Source organism: Vanellus vanellus (assembly GCF_965231255.1).
Source record: "Vanellus vanellus genome assembly, chromosome: 6".
Lineage (NCBI taxonomy): Eukaryota > Metazoa > Chordata > Aves > Charadriiformes > Charadriidae > Vanellus > Vanellus vanellus.
Window position 1 is genome coordinate 33,260,229 of NC_138911.1, and position 24,471 is coordinate 33,284,699.

General features: G+C 42.1%; 1 protein-coding gene across 1 annotated transcript in view; it reads right to left on the reverse strand.

The window, feature by feature from the left end:
• The window catches only part of SMOC1 (SPARC related modular calcium binding 1), a gene marked incomplete at its 5' end in the record, with an annotated part of 130,009 nt that overhangs the window by 86,631 nt on the left and 18,907 nt on the right, over positions 1–24,471 (reverse strand). Inside the window, one exon of the mRNA XM_082485732.1 lies at positions 447–618. Within this exon, the coding sequence (XP_082341858.1) occupies positions 447–618 (172 nt within the window). The remainder of the gene's footprint in view (positions 1–446; positions 619–24,471) is intronic.

The window sequence follows — 24,471 nt, forward strand, 5'->3', positions numbered from 1 at the left end:
GCATGCATTGTCATCTTAATTAGCTCAGCACAGAAAAGCTGTGTATGTTTGAAAAGGAACTAGACATCTAATGTGCACAGCACATTCTTCCCACCTCCACATTCCTACCACTCAAAGGTCTCAGTTCCTTACCAGCACAGGTAGGATCTCTTCTTTCAGGATTTGATTTTGCATTTCCATAGGGCCAGCTTTGTCTGCTCTGCAGACACATATTTCGTCCCTTTTTCAGTGATGTCTCTGGCTACTTTGCCTTCTTTCATTGATAATTTGGTCAGTTCTTACTCCTGCCACCTAAACCCAGACTCAGATACTCATCCTCACATGAACACACAATTTCAATCAGATTACTCACAGACCATGGTACTAAACTCAAGGGTCTAAGAATCCAGTTTCTTATAAGGTAGGACTCCCATTCCTCCCCTCAAAGGCACTTGAACTCCACCTACCTTTGCACCGGCCACGATGTGTCACGCTCAGACTTGACTCCCGGCATTTGGCTCTCTGGTAGTCGCACATTGACTCATACGTTCTGCCGTCAGAGGCACAGAGTGGTTTGGACTGGGACCTGGAGCAATGCAGGTTACACTGAGGGTCTCTGTCACGGTCACTTATTAAAAACTGAAGGAAGTGAAAAAAGGAGGGAGGGGAAAAAAAGATATTGGTTTTGTTTGGTTTCCCAAAACAGAGCATGGTGTATTTTGTTTTTAATGACAATAGCAATATGGTCTATAATGGAGTTTAAGCTGCCTAACAAAGCTGACTTTGCCCGAAGGGAACTTAAAATGAAACACGTACATCTTTAAAAAAAAGTTAAGGGTTTTTGCCATTCCATTTTCTTTAATAGAACAGAAACATTACTCACTCTGCCTCACCTCTGAAAACATAAGATGTGCAAAGCCAAACACAACCCAAACGGGAAGGGCAATACTGAGTCACAACAGCCCAGCTTGCCCAGTGCCCTTCCGCAAACAGTATCTGGTACTAGCCAATTTTAGACAGAGGTGCAAGAAACTTATCAATGAGGCTGGAGGAATACAAATAACCTATCAAGATTGGTGTTAGTAGTTGAACCATGGTTGTGGCCAGCTTTATATTACCAGTTATTTGCTTTTCAAAGCATTACTTGTGTCATCTGTGGATACCACCTGCAACAGCATACCTGCACACTTTCAAAGCAACATTTTGTTCCTTCCTGATGACATCCTGCCCAATTGGCAATTGCAATCCATGCATCTCACAATCTAACTGCACACTAGGTGAAAAGTTATTTCCTTTCAGAAGTTTGAACTTGTCATCTTTCTGAATACCTCTTCTTCCCAAGCATTAAGTTCAGATGCCACCTGTTTTGTATAAGCGTGGCACTTTTCTTGTCAGTCTCTCAATGCAAACAACCCCGCTCTCGCAATTCCTTGCCCAGGAGACTTCCTCAATACCACAATCACCGCCATTTCCCTTCTCTGAAGGCAGCTTGGCTTCTGCCTTATCTTTTGGAGAAGGGAAAACACACAATGCATATGAATGAGTCTGCATTTTCTGTTCACTTGTTCCCTGCAAAACCCAGTATCTGGCAGTAGTTTACTCTTATACCCTCAGCTGGACTCTGAGCTGCCTATAGGGATACCCAGGTCTCCTTCCCAAGTTCATACTGTCTTCCTGAGGACCCCGGCTGCCAGTTCTATTTCCATAACCATTGGAAGAGTTTCACCAGGACACTATAATAGCGGCCCTTCCCATGCTACCCCAACCCCTTCCCATGCTACCCCAACCCCTTCCCATGCTACCCCAACCCCTTCCCATGCTACCCCAACCCCTTCCCATGCTACCCCAACCCCTTCCCATGCTACCCCAACCCCTTCCCATGCTACCCCAACCCCTTCCCATGCTACCCCAACCCCTTCCCATGCTACCCCAACCCCTTCCCATGCTACCCCACTTAGTGGGTAGTCAGTCAGACCTTGACCTATTACCCAAACCCAACCACCAGCTCACAGGAAGATTTCAGGGGACTCATGAAACTTGTTTCATGAGGACTGAGCAAAGAAACAGAAGATAAACCTCCCTTGTACTTCCCCTTCCCAAGCTCCCATCTCTTAAGACTCTCAAGCCTTGGGGGGGGGGGGGGGGGGGGGGCGCAGAATTGCTCTCTAATACACCAATATCCCAGCTCGCTGTCAAAGCAGTTATGAGCTCAGCAGTTCAGAGCTGGCTGGCAAGTGGGCACTAACTGACACCCTGCCTGCATGCACAAAGCCACGGCTCTCCAAGTGTGTTGATGGCTGGATGCCTTACAGGGAAGTGTGAGTCATTGCCATAATCACCTTGGTGTTACAGTTGCCTACAAAGCTGTCTGCTCTATGCTTTGAGGTTAAAGCTGTTGAAAAAACATTGCCTGAAGCCTAGTTTGGGTTGGTTTTTAACCACTCCAAGAACATGCATCTCAAATGTTTTTTGACATTAAAAATTCTTCACCCCCTTTCTCTCCCCAATTGAACAAGATAAAAACAATTGAGAAGTTGCATATTTTCATATAAAAACATATTAGCTCTGTACTGCTGCATCTTTTGAAGACTCATGCATTAGTAAAAACCCTATTTAAACATAACAGCTGGGAAAAGTAAGCAAGGTCCACACTTGTTTTAATTTGGGTGGGGCAAGCTTTTTTTTAAAAAAAAAAAAAATCTCATGTCAGAGACTTGCCAAAATTTGTAACAGCAGAGTTTTTAAAGTGTTTTTGTTCCTTTTCTGCAACACTTTCTATAACCTGGCAACACCTGTTCCAAATGGGAAATTGGAAAATTTAAACCTGAAGGCAATTTTAAATGGTTTATAGAGACCTGGACTAGACTATAAAAACACTGTAAAGCTGGACCAGATTTTTGCCCAGTTCTTGTCAGGGGTTGGACTATCACAATTTAGCCTGGAATTGCTCTGGCTACAGTAATGTCTTTCTGCAGCCCCCAAAGGGCAAAGATCACTAGTGACTGTAAACATACAGCAAAAAGCAGCAGACTGAAGATGCTGAAGCTTCTTCCCAGCATGCGATGTCAGAGACCCTAAAAGACTCACTTTGCAGCTGCCTGTATAAACAGACTTTAAAAGCAGAGCTGCCTGATAGCGTAGTATGGTGCGCATACAACCATTACATATTCAGTAAAATGCAGAAGCCATTCTGGTTTAGAAGGAACACACGCATCTGCCATTTATCACAACTTTGTGAGCTTGAGCTTCTGGCATGAAAATTTTTGCCAATTCCTTGTGTCAGAAGTCAAGTTCCACAGATCAGAGTTACCCAGAAGTGCACCAAAAAAAGCCAGAATACTGGTTCCCAGCATCAGACAATATTACAAACTTACTGAAAACTCAGCTTGTATCATGAAAACTCCCCTAAGGCTTCTGCAGCCTGTACCAAAATACTTAGTATAGAGGGGCCTTGCAGGCCAGGAACGTTCCTCCTCCCAGAAAGAATGTCTCTGAAGACTAAAAAGTCCTTCTCAGGGCTGACACAAATGAGCAAAAACCTAAGGCTACAGAACAGCTTTCCTCCAGTGCCTCCTCACAGAGGGATAGGGAGGAACAGCTCGGCATTGATTAATTATGAGGGCCTGAAGAAACATGCAGAGCATCCCAATGCAGTCTATGAAGTTCTTGCCTACCCAAATTAAGCCAAGAACTATAAAAAAAAATATCAAAGCCTTTTTAGCATTTGTAATTTGGATTACAGTAGGGAGCCCACACAGCATGTTAGGTGCTTTCCAGACACAGAAGATGCCACACCTGCCTTGCCAAAAAAGCTTATGGTTTACGTAGCTGCACAAGATGGTGCTTGTTTTGTTCCGCTGCATTATAATTGTAAAAGTCCGCATTAATTTCCATAAGGATCCACAATTATGCCTGTCCGATCAGGGTTCTTCTCATGTGATCAGACAACACTGCCAGAAAGGCTGGATCTCCTGGAGATGTTACTGAAGGGCTTCAAAAACTCCCCCTTACAGTAGGACACCTGCTCCACTATAGCTCAGAGCCCTTGTCTTTGCTTGGCAGCCCTGCCAGCTTTGAGACAGTAAGACAGTGGTTCTTTGTCTCGCTTCTGGCTGGTAAGCCTTCATGCTATAGAAGTGATCATCACCACAGACCATCCAGAGACATTTAACATACTAGCTGTTCTGAGTGTCCATCCCCTCCTGCCCAGCACAGAATTTTCTTTCTAGCATTTTGCCTGTCCGAGAGCACAACTGCCCTCCTTTGTAAGCAGCCGCAGCCACTGGAAGAAAAACACTGGATGAATGCTGAAATATGTGTCTGCCCATGGGAGAGCACACGAATCTATCATTTTAACAGCTAGGACTACAATTCATAAGTTACTTGTTCCCAGTTCTTTATTCCCACCTACAGCAAGCAGGTGTTCCTTTTCCATGGAGCACAGCCCTGCTCCAAGAGCACCTTGGTCGCTGCAGGAAACACTGCTGAGGCAAGCAGAGGGCTGGAGCAATGTGCACAGGGTGCCCTGACGCTTGGCTACCGACCCTCCCCAGATACAGCCGAAGCAGTAACACAATTCTCTGGTCTTTTCAAACCAGGGGAAGCATAGCAAGATAAAGTATTCCACCTTTAACACCAAATGTCCTATCATGACCCTTGAAGCTCAAATCAAAGCTTGTGATCCTAACAGCCTCAAGATGCCTGCACAAACAGGCTTCGCAAACAACAGAATTGACACTCACAGAGCTATGCCTGGTGCTGTACACAGACACACAACATGAACTGACCAGACTCAGGGAAAAAGTAACCCTGCAAATATGATGTGCAGCACCAGCAGGTTTCCAAGCTTCATCTAGAAAAAGGGAAAGAATGATCTTAGCGCCGAGATTTCTCAAAGCTTCTTTTTTGATACCCATGTTCCCATTTGCTTCAGCATCCAAAACAAATGGGACTGAGGATGGTATCACTGGCTTATCAGTCCTTTTCTCTCCTCCCTTTTCCTCCATAACAGAACTATTAAAAGCAGAACTAAAGAAAAAAAAAAAAAACACAACACAAACCACCACACAAAACCCCACAAAAAGTATCACAAAAAAACCTAGCAGGAATAATCCATTTTCCAGTGAAATGTTAAAACTGACCAGATTGCAAGTGGTATCTCTTAAATGTAGAGTCAATACTAAAATAAGTATAAGTAACACTAGTATTAGACAATAATATTTGTATTTTCATAGCATTTGCTTACATTAAAGGAGCCTGCACAGCTCCTACATCAGTCAGTTTGAGCCCCTGTCCTAAAGAGCTTCCAGTTCAATGCAGCTCTCTGAGCATCTTTTTATGTCAAATGTTGTATCTGCATAAGGACATAAACCTCCTCCTTTAGCAAATACATTTACACAGGTGCTTGCAGAAACCACTTCCCAAACTACTTTCTGCTTCTTCAGACTTGAAAAGAAAAAGGAAAGATAAGAGGTCAGAATGAAGTTAACTTTGCCAACAAAGCATATCTGTTCTTTTTCTCCACACCTCAACACCACTGCTGACAAACAACAAACACTGATTAAAGGCTTTTTAATGCCTGTGAAGGAAAGCAGACTCCCTGCAGCTGCAGAGCAGCTGGGAACACTTGTGTTATTTAGCAGAGAAAGGTCTGACCCCACAAGTGAAAATGAGCTTGGTGGTCACTCATTCTATTCACCATCTGGGTACATTATAAGCATAAACAGAACAGCACAGCCTTTTGTGATGGGGGTAACGAGAAATGGCCAAGGCATTGCAGTACAAGAGTAACATACTTTAGCAAGGCTTCGGGGGAAAGAGGGAGCAAGGGCTGCAAGTAACATGAACATGAGAAAGTGGAAGTCTATTAAGAAACAAATCTAAAAGACAGGAGTCCACTACAGATGAAAATGGAGGTGTCTCCACTGTCTAGCAGCTTTGCTTCCGATTAGTACTGCAGGCTGCTGCCTAACAAAACTGAGGAGTAAAGAGATCAAGAAAACAGCACGTGCAATACCGAACTCCTGTTCTGGCAGACTTCAGGTTTGAAGACCCTTAGAATACATCTTTGGAAGAGGCGATCAATCTAGGTATGTTCATATGGCACAGACAACTCACCTGTTTGTCTAAGCACTTGGACTGGCCTGCCTTAACTGCAAATGAGGAAGTCCTTCCCAGAGAGAATTCCCCAGGGAAATAATACCATTTTATAGATTAGAGGAGAATATAAACTTCTGAACATTTATGTTGCTGTTGGAAAGCATCATTTCACATTTCCTCGTTTTAACCTCAGATTTATGCCTCGGTTTTAGGCTCCAAACTGGCACAACCAGCCATACTGGAGGCAGAGCTGGAGCCAAGTCCCAGTTTCAATCAGGGCTAGACTCTCAGTCCCATGGCAGGTTGCCTACAGGGCACAAGGACTTCAACTTCAGCCATGGGTTTGGAACTTCAGCCAAGTTTCCTGCCATGGAACCAGAAGCCTAGAAGGCCTCAAAGGTGTCAAAGATCATGCTCTAAGCTAGAGACCCAAAGGCTTGGCTTCTAGAAATACAAAGAGAAAATCTGAAAGCTTTAGAAACTCTGGCAGAGATGGGACTGTCAAGGCTTAGAGTCCTCCATGTGCAGAAAGATATCAATCAGCCAGAACCACCACAACACCCAACCAGGGTGTCCAGCCTCTCTCCTGAAAGTGCCCATGCAGCCTCAGAACATATCTAGTGAAAAAAGACTTTTGAAGCGGGCTTCCTGGGAAGTCTATCATGTGTTTTGGGGCAGGGCAAGGAAGAGATGATTTATTTTAATAGTTCCTTTTTTGAAATGCTCACAAGTTTGTATTACACTTGCATCTGGACAACTTTGGTTTAAGTATGTTTTTAAACCCAAGTTTCTCAAAGTACTGCATCTTAACAAGTTCCAGTCCTTGTGTGGGTGTTTTCTAGCACCCTACAGACTTTCCCAAGAAATTTTAGAAGGGCACAGCACTTTCCCCAGACAGGAGGGACTTAGGAGAAGGATATTGTAAGACTTTCATTCCTTGAGTCATCCCACCTGCAAAGTGAAGAGTCTAGCCTAAGTTAAAGCACTACTTATGTTTCAACCCCAGGCCCCCAGCTGTGCAAACAAGAATGGGTTCAAAGCACACACAGCCTGTGCTTGAGGATGGTGAAGGCTGGGCAAACATATGGGAGCACACCACAAAGCAGGCAAACTCTAGATGTATTTGTATGAGTTGAATTCAAGACAGTTTTCTGCCCTTACAGGATAGAAACCTTATTTTTCTACAGTGATTGTCCCTTCCCCCCAACATCCTCCCTCAATCTTTGTTTTGTGTAAGGAGAGTGCTTAAGTATTGTGCTTCGTTTGCTAGGTGATTTCTACCTAAGAAATAATACTTTTGTTTTCCTCACAAACTGATCCCCAAACACAATGCAGCAGCTGTGCTCTGCTTTTAGAAGTTGACGTACTAGATCCAAAGAGGTTGCCTAACAGCATATCTGAAGAGCCCACCTACGACAACTGGCTCAGGAGAAACCCTTAGAATTTAACCTCATCCCTGAGAAGCTCTACTGGTTTTTTGTTGTATTTTTGCTTTTAACAGAAAGAACCATTGCAGTCAGAGATTGAACTTTTAAAATTATATCTTCTTTGCTTTTGAGGTACAAGTTTATGCAAGTGCTTACCTACGGTTGACTTGCGGGGAGGAAAATGCCTGGGCACATCAAGGACAAGAAGTTCATTTCAGATTTTAAAATAATCCCTTCCACAGAATTTTTATCCACATGCCTGTACCACCGTTATAAAGAACTACTTCAATTTTATAAACATCAAGTTTGTTTAAACATCTCATGAGTTGTACTACAGATCAGTATATTGATCCAGTGAACAGAGGTAACCAAAACTCAAACAAAATAAAATTTCAGCTCAAGTCTCACATTTCTAACACAGGACTTCTAAACCTTCTAGTAAGTTTCGCAAATTAAGGTAGAGACTGATTTAATTCCTTTGAAATAACATTACTTCAGCGTCTGTCAAAACTCACTCTTCTCAGATTATTCTTGCAGCCAAGATGACATGCAAGCCTACAACTTGAGATTAAATTTAATTTGTCAAACACATTGACAAGAAAAGGCATGTTTAACTTGGACTATTTCTTCTCTTTAGCTTTGCTACTATACATGTTAAACCAGATAGAAAATCCAGATGTTCACATAGTCAGGCAATGAACTTCTCATCCAAAAGAAAACAGCAAAACTTCCATTAATGTAAAAGGTGGAATCTTGTCTTTAGTAAATTATATTATTTAATAACCTGATCCAGTCTTTCTGGTTTAGGGAGTGCTCTGCTTATTCAGCATAACTCAAAAGGAAACTCAAAACATCCTTCTGTATAACTTATGCCAAGTTAGTCTCCTTTGAGTAAGAATATCCCCTACTTTAGTTTGTCATGATGATAGTTGAGGCTGTATTTCTCCCCTAGCAAATGTAGCAGGATTGCAACTTTTTGCTGTCACTAGAAGGTGAAAAGCTATTCCAGTGTCATGGGATATGTTTTCCCCAAAAGAAGCTCTCAGGAAAGCAAAAGGGTTGAAACAATGTCAGGTCTATACTTTAACAAAGGACAGTATCTCAAGCAAGATTTCTGGCAAGAATGATCCCTGTCCTTACACAAATGCTATTATGTTTGCTTTAAACCATTGCACAGGTTCTTCATGATGCTGAGCAAACCCTCTTAGCCCTGATTCTCTTGAGTCAGGGAGGAAATTGAAGTACATTACCCTCCACTGTATAAACCACTAAAAGTCAGTTCCAGGATTTGTAGAGTTCTGTGCACTCACATGAGTGTACATGTTTATCCACATAGAGAAAGTGGCTATGAAAGAATACTTACTTGAACCTATTTTCCCCCTTGCACTACCTCTAGTAGGCCTGGCTATGCAGTCAGCCTTGGAAGCCTTCTTTGCCATTACAAGAGCTTAGAGTACTGCAGACAGAATGGGCAAGCTGTAGGGCTATCAGTTCCAAGCTCTTGACAGGTTAGAAGGTGGAAGTTTATTAGTTAGATCCAGCTGTGTAATCCATAGTAACCTTCCCCTCCACCTGTATTTAATTCCTTCCTAGTAATTCCCCTAGAACCTTTCTGGGGCCTATCACTGCTCAAGAACACTAGTACCCTTGAATTTGTCTCAAAATTTCTACTAATGCGAGTTTCCCCAACATTACAGTAATGCCTTTCACTATGCTGTAATGAACAGCGTAACACTTCTTCCTTGTTTCAAAGGACAGAAGAGTCTTGATATCAAATAAACTTCTCACATAAGTCTTTGCTATGTAATGTGGGGCTACACATTAACTGCATGCATGTCTGATTACATCCAAGTCTTGCTGAAGCATTCTTAGATGAATAATCTATGTGATGAAGTACAAATTCCTTGTTGAGTTTCCATCAGTAGCCTGATGGCGATAAAGGGCTTCCCTTAAAATCCAAAGTCCTTAAAATTTGGCTTCATCACCTGACATCAACTCAACCACACCCCCTTCTCTTAAACACCTTCTTATGCTGTCTTTCCCTCAAGAACTTTAAGTACTTTACCCTTTTCTTCCACAGTGTTACTGCTGAAGAGCAGGGCACCTACTTTAAGTGGAGTTTCCAAGTCACCTGATAAGCTTTCTAAGCACACCAAACTGGCAAGAAGATAAACACATTTTCTCCTCCCATCACCCATTCTCCCCAATAAGACAAAACCTTCTGTACATGCCAGGGATTGCCCACTGCAAAAAGCAGATACAAAGTCTTACCCAAGACAGCTTTGAAACTCCTAAATGCTGTCTCTTATGTGAGTGCCATCAATTCCCTTTAGCATGCACACAAGTCATTACTTAAGCACACAGAGTAAAACTGAGGTTACATCAAGCCAGATATCCTTACCTCACTGTCTAGTCTACACCAGTGTCTCACTTCACAGTCGTATGTATTAGACACTATTATTGTAAACAAGACAGGTGTATGAAGAGGACTACCATCTCTGGAACTGCTCTACTCTGCTAGGAGATCATCACATGAGGAGACGTGATGATTAAACATAGTTTACAAACAAAGTTTGGCAGCCATATCTTCAGAGTTGAGCTCCAATGGAAATACAACTGCATAAAGACACTTGTTAGACCACAAAAGTTTTGTTCTTGCAGATCTTCCAGGATGAAAAATGCCACCCATTAAAACTCCATAGCTCTACAAGTTTCAGTCCTTCTTAAATCAGTTCTTCTAAAATGCTGAAAGAGGCATTCAAATTGAATCTGGCATCCAGCCTTCATTATGGTGGTTGTTACTGCTGCCAACAGCAGAACCAAGACATAGATATTAGAAATATCTATTTCTAATATATCTAATAGCTCGTTAGTTCAAAACCCAGCAAGGTCTGGCTGCCCATCAGTAGAGACATACTAACTGAATGCCAAGACTGAAATCCCATTGCACAGGGGGAATATTAAAAAAGGAGGTACTGTGAACATTAAAGGGTTCACTTTAACTGCATTCTTACCTCTACATGATCCAAAGACGATGATTAACCAAGATAACTCTCAGGGGAAAGTGGCTGCATCAGGGGCTTCTCCCTATTTTCATTTGACTTTACACGTATTATCAACACTTCAGTGTCAAAGATTCTGAAGCACTATTACTACTTCTGTCTGAAGACATAACTATCTTGACATGTCTCCATCTATGGGACTTCCCTCAGTTTTGTAGGGGTAACCACCCACAGAGTTTAGCCCTTTGTACAAGTTAAGTGTTGGACAATGCTTCTTCAGACTGACAGGCAGTCAAAGCCTTCTGGGACAGCACAGGCAGTAGCAGAGAAGCTTTCCCCACTACTAAAGTCTTTCTGGATCACAAATGGAAGAACCTGCTGTGCACAGAAGGCTCAGGATATGACCTTCAGTTCCACTGGTATGAAATTAACTCTCCACTCCCTGCTTCCACCTCAGAAAAAGTCACTTAATACAACTACCTAAATACACAATAAAAACGTTTCCATAACAGACAAGATGCATGTACTGTGAGGACAGGCTGAGAGAGTTGGGCTTGTTCAGCCTGGAGAAGAGAATGCTCCAGGGAGACCTTATTGCAGCCTTTCAGTACCTACAGGAAAGATAGGGACAAACGTTTTAGCAGTGCCTATTGTGATAGGACAAGTGGTAATGACTTTAAATTAAAAGAGGAATGATATAAGATATAGGTTTTGCCTTATTGGGGAGAATGAGTGATGGGAGGAAGAAATGTGGGTTTTATCTTCTTGACAGTTTGGGATGTTCAGAAAGGACATAGGGATGCAATTGTTTAAAAAAAAAAAAAAAAAAGTAATGAGGGTGGTGAAACACTGGAACAGGTTGCCCAGAGAGGTGGCAGATGCCCCATCCCTGGAAACATTCAAGGTCCAGTTGGACAGGGCCCTGAGGAACCTGATCTAATTGAAAACGTCCCTGCTCATTGCAGGGGGCATTGGACTAGATGACCTTTAAAGATCCCTTCCAACTCAAACTGTTCTATGATTCTACTGGTTGCTTCAGGAGTTGGAAAAGCTATAGAGATAGTTCTAGGATAAAATGCTCCTTCAAGGTAAGACTGAAGGATCCTTCTTAGCTGCACCATGGTTAGCTTTAGTGCCATCATCTACTGTCAGCAACAGACAACATTCAGAAAAATCTTACTGTATACACTGAAGAGTAAAAACATTTTCCTGGTTTCTGCAGAGAGGATTCCTTTACAGTAGTTACTTGTGTCTTTAAAGTTGCAGCAGTAACATAGCTGATTGCTGAACTTGAAAGAAGGAAAAAAACCCAACACCTCAAGCATCACTACAGCACTGCCATTTACTGCAGAGTCAAACTAGGCTACACCACTTCCAACTAGCAAGTTGTTAGTGTGCAAGGTTTTCTAGCCTATTCAAGTAGAGTTCACATGCTTTCCAATAGCTTGGGAGTAAGGTGTTGCATTTTATCACTACTGCTGAACAACCCAGCAATATTACTATTACACTAGCATGAAAATCTGTTTACACAGGTCAGGAGCATTTTCCATACTGAAGTGGCAGACATGGTTTGTATGATGCTCCCAGCAGAACCCCTCCTTCTGAGATCTACAAGGAATCATAAAATCATTTAGTTTGGAAAAGACCCTTAAGATCATTAAGTCCAACCATTAAACCAACACTACCAAGTTCCACCACCATGTCCTTAAGGCCATGTCTACACATCTTTTAAATACCTCCAGGGATGGCAACTCAAGCACTTCCCTAGGCAGCCTGTTCCAATGCTTAATACAGTGAAGAGATTTTTCCTAATATCCAATCTAAACCTCCCTTGGTGCAACTTAAGGCTGTTTCCTCTCATTCTATCACTTGTTACTTGGGAGGAGACCTACGCCCACCTAGCTACAACCTCTTTTCAGGTAATTGTAGAGTGATAAGGTCTCCCCTCAATCTCCTTTTCTCTAGCCTAAACAACCCCAGTTCCCTCAGCTGCTCCTCATAAGACTTGTTCTCCAGACCCTTCACCAGCTTCATTGCTCTTTGGACATGCTTTAACACCTCAACATCTTTCCTGTAGCAAGGGGGAATATCACTAAGCTGTCAGGGTTGCTGCTATGAGGTCTGTGGTTTTTAATATGTAGAACGGGAAGCAAGGAGTGTCTTCAAAAGAAGAAACATTCACAGGTAATCTTGATGCTGCCCCAAGTTGTTGGTATGAGTTTCCTCAGCAAGATACAAAATCTCTTTCCTATCAATGCACTTCCCTTCCTCTCAGCATGTTATATATACACTTAATCCCCACATCCAAGCAGAAAGATATTAGTGACTGATCTTCATATAGGCTGTTCACTGACTCAGGTTGACAGCTTTTTCAGTGTTTTGTACTATAGAACTCTATTTTAGTGTGTTTACTTTCAACTTGCAGAAAGGGTGATTCCAGCTACACTGAACTATTTTTCACACTTACAGTGACAGGCTGCAGAATACTCATTCTAATTCCTTGTTGCTAGAGGCAGGCATGGTTTCCTTATTTTCTGTGGAAATAAGTTTTAGGACATTTCTAGTTCTACAGTATTTCACCTTAAACACAAGTGATGTTAACATTCATTGTCACCAAGACCCCTGCAGTTAAAAGCCATCCAAGCCAGTGGGATATCTTCATATACGAGCCGTTTGGTCCAGGACTGACAGCTTTCCATACAAGTAGTCACCTCTAGTCCAAATTCACACAGCACTGCCCAGGTTAACTTTCCTCCAGTTGCTCTCACTGGAGTTCTGGAAGTGCTCAGCTAACTTTGTGCTGCAGTTTGTATGTCTCTAGTGGAAGCTAAAAAAAAAAATCTCTAACATACATATTGCTCTATTTTTGCTGTCTGCCTCCCTGAAGGGAGCAGGGTATCAGTCTTAATATAAGCAAATATGAGACCTTTGCACAATAAATCTTTGACACAGATAATTGGCAAGATTATTGCAGTCTCTCATCTTCCTTTTCAGGGCATGTTATTGAGAAAGCTGTGGCAAAACAGCTGTGGCTTTATCTGGATTCCTCAGATTTTCTGGATCTCTTTCCGTCTGGTCTAAGACCTGGCCTCAGTACAAACACATACTCCAAATCACTGGTCAGACTTCTCACAGTGGACAAAGACCAAACTGACATTTTTAGTTGACAGACCTAAAGCAGGCTGTGATACCAGCTTCCCATGCAGTTTTTTGTAACTGTTTCAGACTATGAAGACTAGGTAGTACTCATAACACCATAGTGAGCTTCTGCATGGGGTTAAGCAGTTTTCTTTCTTCATACCTCCTGTAACTTAAGAGGCTGCTGGGCTTGATCTCATCTGAAGAAATTTGCTTTGCTGACCCCAGTGATTGAGGTTCCTCTTCTCATTGGAGGATATTGCCCACTTTTCCAGCAGCCTGGACTATGGCCTCTATGAAGATGAAGACACAAAGAAGTGGCACCAGTAGGAAGGATCAAAAGCAGCAGGACTTGCTTTATCACTGAATAGCACAACTGAAGGGTAGGCTGCTTACTGCTCACATGATACTACACTGCTTCAAGGGATAGCAGGCAAGCTAATGCATTGGCAGGGAACAAGGGAGACAAAGTATCAATAATCACTTCTCCCCATCCACCTGCAGCCACCCATGTAGGAATTACAGCATACATTTTTTTCTCATCACACAAGAAGAAACTAGCAAATCACACTCCCTACCCTGCTCAAATGTAAGCCTCAGGAGAGCTCTAGTCACTATAGCTATGAACTGCTACAGACCCTAGTTGAGATTTGTTTAAAAATAGGTAGAGAGTAACAATGGAGACCTAGACTGAGGTGGTTGGGATCCACCTCCAAAAAAGCAGATCAGCGTTATCCAAATACTAGCAAGATGAGTCACAACAGCATCCAGGGCACCCAGCTCCCAGTGGGCTTCTGGTTGAGAAGCCTGCTCCAGAGCAAGAGATCCTTCTCCTCTCTCCTCCCCTAAACTCAGCAACCTCTTCAAGCTGAAGAATTATCCTAGGCACTAGCTGTCTTAGCAAACATTGACAAGTCCCAGTTTCACCTAAAAAAAAAAAAAAAAAAATTAAAATCTCAACATGCTGCATCATGTATCATCCCATTTATAAGCTTTTTGGTCCGTACCAGGAAGCAAGAGGTAATTGGAGGAGGAACCAAGTTTAAGAAATCCAGGGAAATTCAGCCTTACATATAGGAAGAAGAGAGTTAGAAACAAAATGGTTTATTTTGTTTGATAGGACTCCAGGCAGATACTAAGTCAGTTTAGGTCAACTGTGACCCAAGAGGAAGTATCTGTTTTAAGAAATTGGGCTGCCAGTCACATTAAAACTGGTTTTATAAGTGCATGACAAGTGTCTGTGTACCTGGCCTAGCTGTAAGATTTCACAGACCTTTGAAAATTAAAGATGTGGCCACCACTAAAGATTCCAGACTAATTCTATCTGAATCAGCTTGCTTATCCTTGTCAATCCCAATTTTGCCTTGACTGTCTGGACCACACACTTCTCCAGTCAAGTCTCCTCATAAACAGACATCCAGATCTCACTCTTAGTCTTTGTTCCTTTTTAATTCCAATCCTCTTAAGATTCAGAGATGTCCTACACATTTAATCAGCTTGGAAAATACCGAAACCTTTGAGAAAACATTACAGCAAAGAGTCATCTCTGCTCCTCCCAGCTGAAGTTTGCCAGCTCTTGCACACAGAAAGACCACTCCTATAATGGACTTTGAAAGGCTTTTTTCCTTTAGCAGTTATATTAACATCTTACATATACAAATATTGTTACCAGCTCATGCACCAGGCATCTTCTTCCCAGGTTTATTCACATGCCAGGCCACTGGTTCATTCCCATCCCTCAACACTGTTCCAGCTCCTCCCCTCCTATTCTCAACTTGTCCAGCTTCCTAGACCTTTTCTCTCTTCCCAGTAGCAGTTAAAAACCCGTAGAACTTCATTAGCAAATTTCTCATTTAGAATTCAAGTAGAAAGAGGAAGTTATTAACCAGATGCTCAAAAAACCCAATTATACTCAGTAATCCAGCTCTATCTCTGGATACTATTTTAATCCCCAGTCCTCTGGTACTGGTTACAGCTCAAGTACCAGCATATTCCTTTGTTTTAACAGGACTTCTGACTCCAGACTACAGAGAAGTAAGTCAGTTCAAAGTTGCCCTGGTCTTGATCCATCAAGCCAGATGACAAATTTTAAGTCTTGAAAGCAGATTTTATTCCTATTAGTTTTCAGTGACAGAGCAAGATAAGCATAGCCTAATTTTCTATTGCTACCAAGTCCCTGCATATCACATAGTTATTGGCCACAGTGCAATGAAGCAGTAGCTTGGTTTCTTGCAAAGATCTTTCAGAAGTACCACACTACAGTTACACTTGGGTATTAAGACAGTGCAAGAAAGCATTACTGTTACCTAAAATAAAAGCAGAGTGGAAAAGAGCAAGAAAAAAAAAATGCAAACTCAAATTATTAAGAAAACAAGACAAGAGGTAACGGGCACAAACTTGAACATAGGAACTTCCATCTTAACATGAGGAGGAACTTATTTACTTTGAGGGTGGCAGAGCACTGGAACAGGCTTCACAGAGAGGTTGTGCAGTCTCCCACTCTGGAGAGATTCAAAACCTGCCTCGACACGGTCCTGTGCGACCAGCTGTAGGTGACCCTGCTCTGGCAGGGGGGTTGGACTAGATGATCTCCAGAGGTCCCTTCCAACCCTGACCATTCTGTGATTCTGTGAAAACACACACTTCCTGAAAAAAAAAATACTAAGTTGTCCTGCAAAGAATCCATCTCTGGATTCACAGAATCATCTAGGCTGGAAGGGACCTTTAAGATCATCAAGTCCAACCATCAACCTAACACTGCCAAAATCACCACTAAACCATGTCCCCAAGCACTACACCTACCCATCTTTTAAATACCTTCAGGGATGGCAATTCCACCACTTCCCTGGGCAGGCTGTTAATTCAGCTACCTTCCCCCTGGGTACCCAGGGCCTAAGAGCACAGGTATGTTAGGGCTCACACAGGACTAGGACTCATTGGAATTCCCAAGTCTGGCTGTGAAGCGTCTGCCAAGGAGCTTCCTTCTTACCTCTCCCCCCACCAATGGAATTTCCTCATTTGTAAGCACAGCCCGACACAAACTTCTTTAAAAAGTTCTCAGGGTACTTTAGTCATCATTAATCCCTAGGTAAAAGGGAGGGAAAGTTTCCTTCAGTAAAACCAGAGCCAGATTTTGAACACCTGTGAGCAAGGTTTAAGGGAGGGAAGGTGTGAAGTTTGCATGCAAAGAGGTTGACAGCAGTACTTGGCACCAATACACAGATTTATATCCCTCACTTATTTCATCATTCTCCATATCCAGAAGTGGATTTAGAGATGAGGTTTTTGCTAGAAGATTGTCTTACTGTTGCCTTCTAAAGAAAATTCAAGGACCTGAAGATTCTGTGAAATAATAGCAGCTCTAATTTTAATATTTCTATGCAGGAAAGAGCTCTTGTCCAGTACTTATGTCAACTTAAAGCAGCAGAAATGGTGTACCTTCTCCAGAACTGTACCCTGCAAGGAAGAGGCTCTAAAAGACTCCTTTTTAGCTCAAAACCAGGAGACTGCTCTTATAGGAGGATGCATAAATCAGCAGCTAGCCTTTGCAATGTTTTACAAGCTAGACCATGTTGTTCAACACATAGCAATTAACCCAGATTCACTGGTCAAATTCATTAGGTACACAGTATGTACATAGGAAAGAAACACCAAGTCACTCTTACTAGTTAATCCTGTTTTTCCTAATCTTTTTTCTACTTAAGCAGAAGTCCTCTTTAACAGCAGAAGCAGCCCATGACAAACATTGTCAGATAAAATTCTTCCCACATAATACTAAATAGTTCATGTAGAAAGAGACTGTTACTGGTTTGGAGACCCTCTATTCCTGCTGGTAGTGCCACACAATAGATTCACAACTAAATGATACTGGAACCACTTACCTTCATCTCAGTACTTGTTAGCTAAAACTCCCCAAAAAAGGGAGTGAACATGCATAACAGCTACTCAAAGGCAATTGTGCCAGGATGGATAAACGCAAGCAATGTATAGCTAAGGACCTGCCTGACAGGTTCACTCTAGCTAGCTTGTTGACTTCTGTCACCTTGTCCCTGGGCATCTCACCTCAGTTTCCACTTATAATCATTCCCCCAGGATAACTGTATTTTCTGATAAAGTTTGTCACTTTTAGGCTTACACCAGTCATCCTTCTCCCCATAAGCACCAAGAATAAGGTGTTTCCCCACACCTTTGATCAGGACCAGCCCACCAAAAGCAGCAGTACCACAACCCTGAACACACTGCTTTTCCCTTTCACACAGTCTAATTTCACTAACTGGAATATAGGATGCAAGAGCCACAAGCAATCTGTTCCAACAGAAATATGCCACACTTGCACTGCAGAAGTATCACTGAAGGTTTGTTTCAAGACAACTAATAAGCAATCGATCATAAGCTCCTACAATAACTTTCTTCACAGATGTTCTGACTACCCAGCCACATATTTGTATTACCCTTAAGCAATGTCCACATATGCAAAGGATGTTTATCCAAATACAGAAGTTACTTTCAATTTTCATAGAGTCAGATATTAAAGAATTAAACCAGGAGTCAGAAAATGGTGGGTAGTTGCACAGAAAGCAATTCCCGTAAGAAGTCACAGAGCAACAAGAAAACAAGGGAATTAGTTCAAGGTTTTTCCAACAGCTTGCTTGTGGGAGAACTTGCTCTTATGGGCATCATTAGCAGAACCATTCTCTGACCTCTAGACTTCCTTCCCGCATGCTAAACTGTCAGCACTGCATTCAACTACTAGAAGAATGTGTCCTAACCACAGGTAATTGGGATTCTGAAACCCACTGACCTCTTCAGCTTACCAAGTTTAAGTTCTCCTTGTCAAGAAGAGCAGAGCAATGTTGCCTGAGAAAGGTAATTTATTTAGTCTTAATGAAGTGATATTGGTAATGAATCAGGAACACCAGAGAAATCCTGTTGCTTTTGACCGTCTTAACTGTTTTACATGGTCATAATATGTGGCACCAGCTTGGTATTCTAGCCTCAGAGGCTAAGCATCAGCAAGGATCTTCAACTCAGCATTTAAGGAAAAAAGCATGAGACCTGCAAAGAAAACTTCCAGCAAAAACAAACTAAGTATCAGTAAAGAAACTGACAGAGCTTTAAAGGACAGCAGGCAGAATGGCAAAGGAAAGGGTCAAATGAAAGTCCAGTACAAAAGTCAGAATATTTAACAGTGATGATCTTTAAGACTGTATGAGGTTTTCAAAACAGTGTCCATCAAAGGTTGTTTTAATTACTCTCATCTCTAGCCAACCCAAATATGGTTTATCAGGAATGATCTCTATCTGCTCAAGTCTTTCAGTCCAAGTCTCTTGTCCACAATCTTCTGTAAGATTTAGCTCCTTGCACTTTACAATAAAGAGGAAACAATGCCAAGAATAAGCCTTTTGCCTTCCGAGATGCTTTATAAGCAGTGAGGACAGCACATCTAGTGCGAAGGCAGCCCATAGATAGTATCACTCTTACCTCTCTCCCTCTCCATAAGAACTCTTACATGGCAAGCATGTGCTTCTGAAGCAAACCAATACAGCAATTCGCATGAATTCTGTTTCAGACACTTAACGCCTATAAATAAGCAGCCTAAAATAACCAAGGATTACAGAAAACAGTGAGAGACTACCACCATCTCAGGCATTCTTAGATAACTTGTCAGGACTCTTCAGCTGGTAGCCTACAGGCTGCACCCAGCCCCCAAGACAGCCAAGTAATCTCTTGCCACTCAGCAAGCCAACTCTTTGCACTGGGGCTCTGGGGTGCAGAAGCATAGTGTTGAGGGGAAGGGCAAGATCTACCATATTAGCCTGTCCCTTGAGTAATCAGCACCTCTGAGTGAAAGAGCATTGCTGTATACTGATGCAATGGAAACGGTGTTCCCAGTAACAGCTCCAGTACCATAGTAGCAAAGTGGAGGGACACATCTACACTTCCATCCCAAGGCATTGCTATTTCAGAGGCTGCAAACCAGCCTCAATGCAAGGTGGAACCGCCTGCAGGCAAAACCTTATGCACCAGATACACTCCCCTCCTTATTCTCCCCACCCTCAAGCCTTCTCCATTTCCCAATGGCCAGCAGCTTCACTGCTATACTGCTCCCCCAGCTCTCTCCCAGACACTGGCCTTCACCCTTTGCCATGTGTTTCTAGCCTGTCCAGTCCAAAATCCTTATTTGCTCCCCAAATTACAGGCAAAGGACCATGCTTACTTACATCAGCATCTTTATCAAGTTCATTAAACTCCAAGCTCACCTTTTATCCTAAATGAAATGGGCTTGACACCCCTCTACTCCCTCCACCCCTTTTTCAGGTTTATTAGAAAGCATGAGATAAGCACTTGCCACAAGAGTGACAAGGTGACAAGGAAAACTGTTTGGAGGAACAGTTTTTCCTACTGAGCACATTCCTGCTCTTAAATTTAAGTGAGGACATACCACAGCGTATCTTATTCCAAGTTTTACCAGATTGCAGGAAAGGTATTGGAAGAGTTTCTTCTCTGCAGTTCCAAAACTGATACAGACACAAAAGCATCCCAGACATTCTTTGCTCTTGATTGAGCTCTAAGGCAGGGATTCTGTTAGGTACTGTGTAACACATGAACAAGAATAAATTGGAGTCCTGTTTAAGAACAAGAATGGCCAGTATCCCATCAAATGCAACAGGATACATACTTGGCTGCCTCTTGCAAAATGAAGACTTAAAACTATCAGTTTAAAACATCACCTGTTCTCTTGGCAGGGCCTGAAAACATCCCTCATTAACTGAAAATTGCATTAGACATTGCCAAACAGCTGTTTAATGAGGATATATTATAAGCATGCTGTGCAGCTTCAGAGGTTTTGCACTTCTAAGCCTTCTTTTATCTGTGGACTACAGCATATTTACTAGGAAAAAGGCTCCACCACATACTTGTAAGGCAGGCATTATCCCACTCTAGGTGAAGAGTTTTAGAAATGGTAACTCACTCAAGTTCACAAAACAAGCCAGTAGCAAAAGATAAAAGAGCACAAGCTACCACTATTCTCCAGGCATTTAATGCCTGGAAAGCTCTTCTCCTTGGTCATGTTCATAGTTACTCACCAAAAGCACATCCAATAAAAGAGTACAATAATGCATCACTGATCAGATGCAGTAAGGAGTTAACTCCTTATGCCTCAGACCTCTTTCCTCTTACCTCTGAGCAATTATAGCTGTGAAGAAAACACCAGCTTCACGTACATGCAGTGTCTGAACTATAGGGAAATGCTTGCTGATATAGCCTGGCTATCCAACATAGGAAATGGATGAGTAACATTGGTCAGAAGTGAATGAAGCAGTGCTATGGCTTTAACCTAATCAGTACAGCAAACATCCTTCAATAAGGAAGGGTTAAGCAAGAGCCTATCACTATTCTTTTGTACCACTGCATGAGTATTGCACTGGGGACAAGACAGAACACTATGTACTATCTGAGATTTTTCACCTGCCAAGGAAAGGTTACATAGAAATATGCAAAAGGTGGTAAAAAAGCTAGTCAGTCCAGTTGAGTGAATACATGGCATGTTAATTGTGGAGTTACTTGACTTGTTTAGGTTTTTAAAGAGAACATGCATATACTAATATAAATCCAAGAGAAGTGGAATTTGAGACTCAGACCCATGCAGCTGTAAGAGCAAAATGCCACAGTTTCTTATAAAACCCAGTTATAACTTCATTAGCAGCTTACCCAACCCCATAAGATACTACCCCTTCATAGAAAAGTTATTCCTTTATTGACCTGCAAAGGCCTGCTCCCCCTCCCACACAGCTGGTACCTTCCCCCTCAAAGGAGAGGGGTCAAAACAGAGCAGAAATTCAATGCTTGCCTGATGCTCCAAGTTCGACAGAGAGACTTAGATTGTCCATATAAGACTCTGGAGCTTTCCATCACATTTGACATGTTTACTCGTTGTTTGAAAGACTTGAAAATCCTCTTAAGTTGCTTAATCACATCCTGTGGCAGATTGAAGATACTTGACATTCCTCCCCACCTTTGGGGCAAGCGAAGTGTAAACATGGCACCAACCCAACTACAGCAGAGCCAAGTACCATTTAGGATCTCAAAGGAGTACCCTGTGCCCTCAGAGGTTAGCACAACAGAGGAGGTCCAGGCACTGTCCCTTCCCATCACCTGACTGGTCTGCGGGATAGAAAGCATTGGAAGAAGCAGTGAAGGATGAGTTTGTTTTCTATTCCAGTGCTGGCACTTCCTCTCAGCTGCAAATCTAGAAACACAGGGCAGCTCCTTTGTAAAAGAAAAAAATATTCACTCATCCACTCAACTAGGAAAAGGGTTAGGCACCCCAAAACAAGCAATGGGGCACACATACAAAAAGGCAAAGACCTCCTTCAAATTCTTAATTTATGAGGTGCAGACAAGAAAGTAGCCAATTTGATGTGCCATTTGATTCTCGAGACTACTCACAGCTTGCATAGATTCTTCCTGAAAGTTTCCAGGACAATTCCTTTGGACTGTTCCCACTCTGCAAATTTGTGGCACATATACATGCTGCTGACAATCCCGCTTAGTATACTTATGATATGAGAAGATCAAGTAGGACTGCTGTTAACATCATTCCCTTTCACAGAGAAACCCACTCAGCTGCTGACAAGCTCAGAGTTAAAAATATCCAATCTAAGGCATGTACCTTTGTGGGAGACCAACAGCTATAGGCTTTGGCAGATGCACCCAAGCCAGCTGCTCAAAGAGGCTACAGAAATTGCACACCAGCTTTAGCAACTGTTTTGTCATCTCAGTATTCCTCCCTATCCACACAGTAATGTCCGCCAGTTCAGTATCAAACAGGATTGACTGGATCAACTCAGCAACACAGCTGTAATGAAGTGTAGTATCCAAAATAAAAACCAGAAGCTGAAGAGTCCAATTCAATGCTTAGTCATTGGAGTACAGATCTGCTGAAACAGTGGTTGAGAGCCTTAAAGGATTTCCTCACCTGCTAAATAATGATTCAGTTTCTAGACAAGCAGAAGGCTGATAAGTTTCTATCTTTACATATTTCTTATTTGGACAAGTCCATGTTGTACAGACTGAAGCAACGGTCAGCATCTGCTTAACCCCTCAGATATCTAGCCATGTCTGTGCAGAAGTACTGCATGGCAAAGTAACCTTAGAACTAGGAAATATGAAGCTGCAGTAGGCATGATGGGGAAAAGAGACACTGCACTGAGTTTGTTCAGAAGCTTTATTCTCTTCCTACTGAAGTAATCAAACCACTGAACTGAGAAAAGAAGGATCAGGAAAGTATTTTGGCAGCTATACATCCACTGTATTAGTTTAGGACAAGGTATCCTTGAAATAAAGTTCTTACCAAGCCTATGATTTATTTCATTGAAGAGTTACTCAAGATATTAAGTCTAGTGAATTGAAGCCCTTCAACTCTTGGGGCAAAGCTTTAACACACTAGGGGAGCACCACTTCAAAGAACACAATCTAAAGAGAAAAGAAAAGTCTTACTGCATTTTAGGCTTTTTTTTTTTTTTTTTTTTACCATGTTGAAGCTATTTAGGAGTTCTCTAACTTAAAACACAACCTGGACAAGTTACCAGAACAGAGATTCTCCAATCCACAAGCACACTCAGATGAGACTAAGTCTTCAAAAGCCAGATGCATAACCCAATCTTTGTTCATTCAGTACAATCTAACTACAACTTCCACTGCTTTTATTAGTTGCTTCCAGAGGTAATTGCTCAATTTCCAGTTCAAAGCACTCTATACTAAGCATGCAAGAAAGCCATCTCTAAGACACCTTATCAGTATGCTGCACACCAATGCATACACCTCCAAATGGCACAAACAGCCAATTAATTATATCATTGGTCAGGCAGACTATTCAAGTGGAATTAAGGCATCTAATTAACTTTCACCAACAACATACTGAATGAAAGTTGAACTACTACATCATTATTAGAAGCCACAGTAAATTTAAAGATCAGATTTAAAAGCAAGAGTCTTGCAAGCAGTTTTGATCTTGAAAACTCCTTAAGGCATATTCCAGTTTTCCTTCTTGGGTAGTAAGCAAGTGCAGACAGCCAATTATACCACCAAACACCTTTTTACCTTCTATAGCCACACAAACACTGAACATCCCAGGTTTTACTCCTCAAAAGAGCAAGAAACAGTGTTAGGAAACAGCATTCAAAGCTCAGCAGTTACTTTAGAAGATTAACCTAACTGTTAAGAACTCACACCTGTAGCTGATTTGCCCATACAGAACTCCAACTGCTCTGAGTCCCCAAGCCTGTACAGTCTCCCATGGCTCTTGCACTGCTGATGCAGTTCTGCACTATGCAATTCTGTAAGTCTGTCTTGGCTAGCTTCTCATTTTAGTACCAGAGTATCCAATTCATTTCTTAAAACCCAGGCTCTTACAGGAGGGAATGCTGAAGCTCTTCTGCAGTGGGCTCCCCAAAGAGGTTTATTGCCAGCCTAAAAAGGCAAAAGTACCCCCAGATCTCACTTCTGGAATGCTTAGCATTCCATAATATTTAAATAATTAAAGTTGGAAAATATTTCCTGGATATTTTCCATTGTTCCTCCTCATACAGTTACAGTATAGCTGTGTCCCCAGAACACACACCTCCAGCTGCCTCTCTGCTGAGCAAAACACCCCAGGTTGGTGTTGTAGATAACAAGCCAGCCATCCCTTGTGCAGTTAAAGCCACTAGAGGGCATTGAAATTTACTCTGAAAATAGGACTCTGTATGAGAGACAGGCCTTGCTTGCCCTATACTTTATAGGGAAGTCAGAGACAGATACTGGCTTTCTCTACTCAAAGTCAT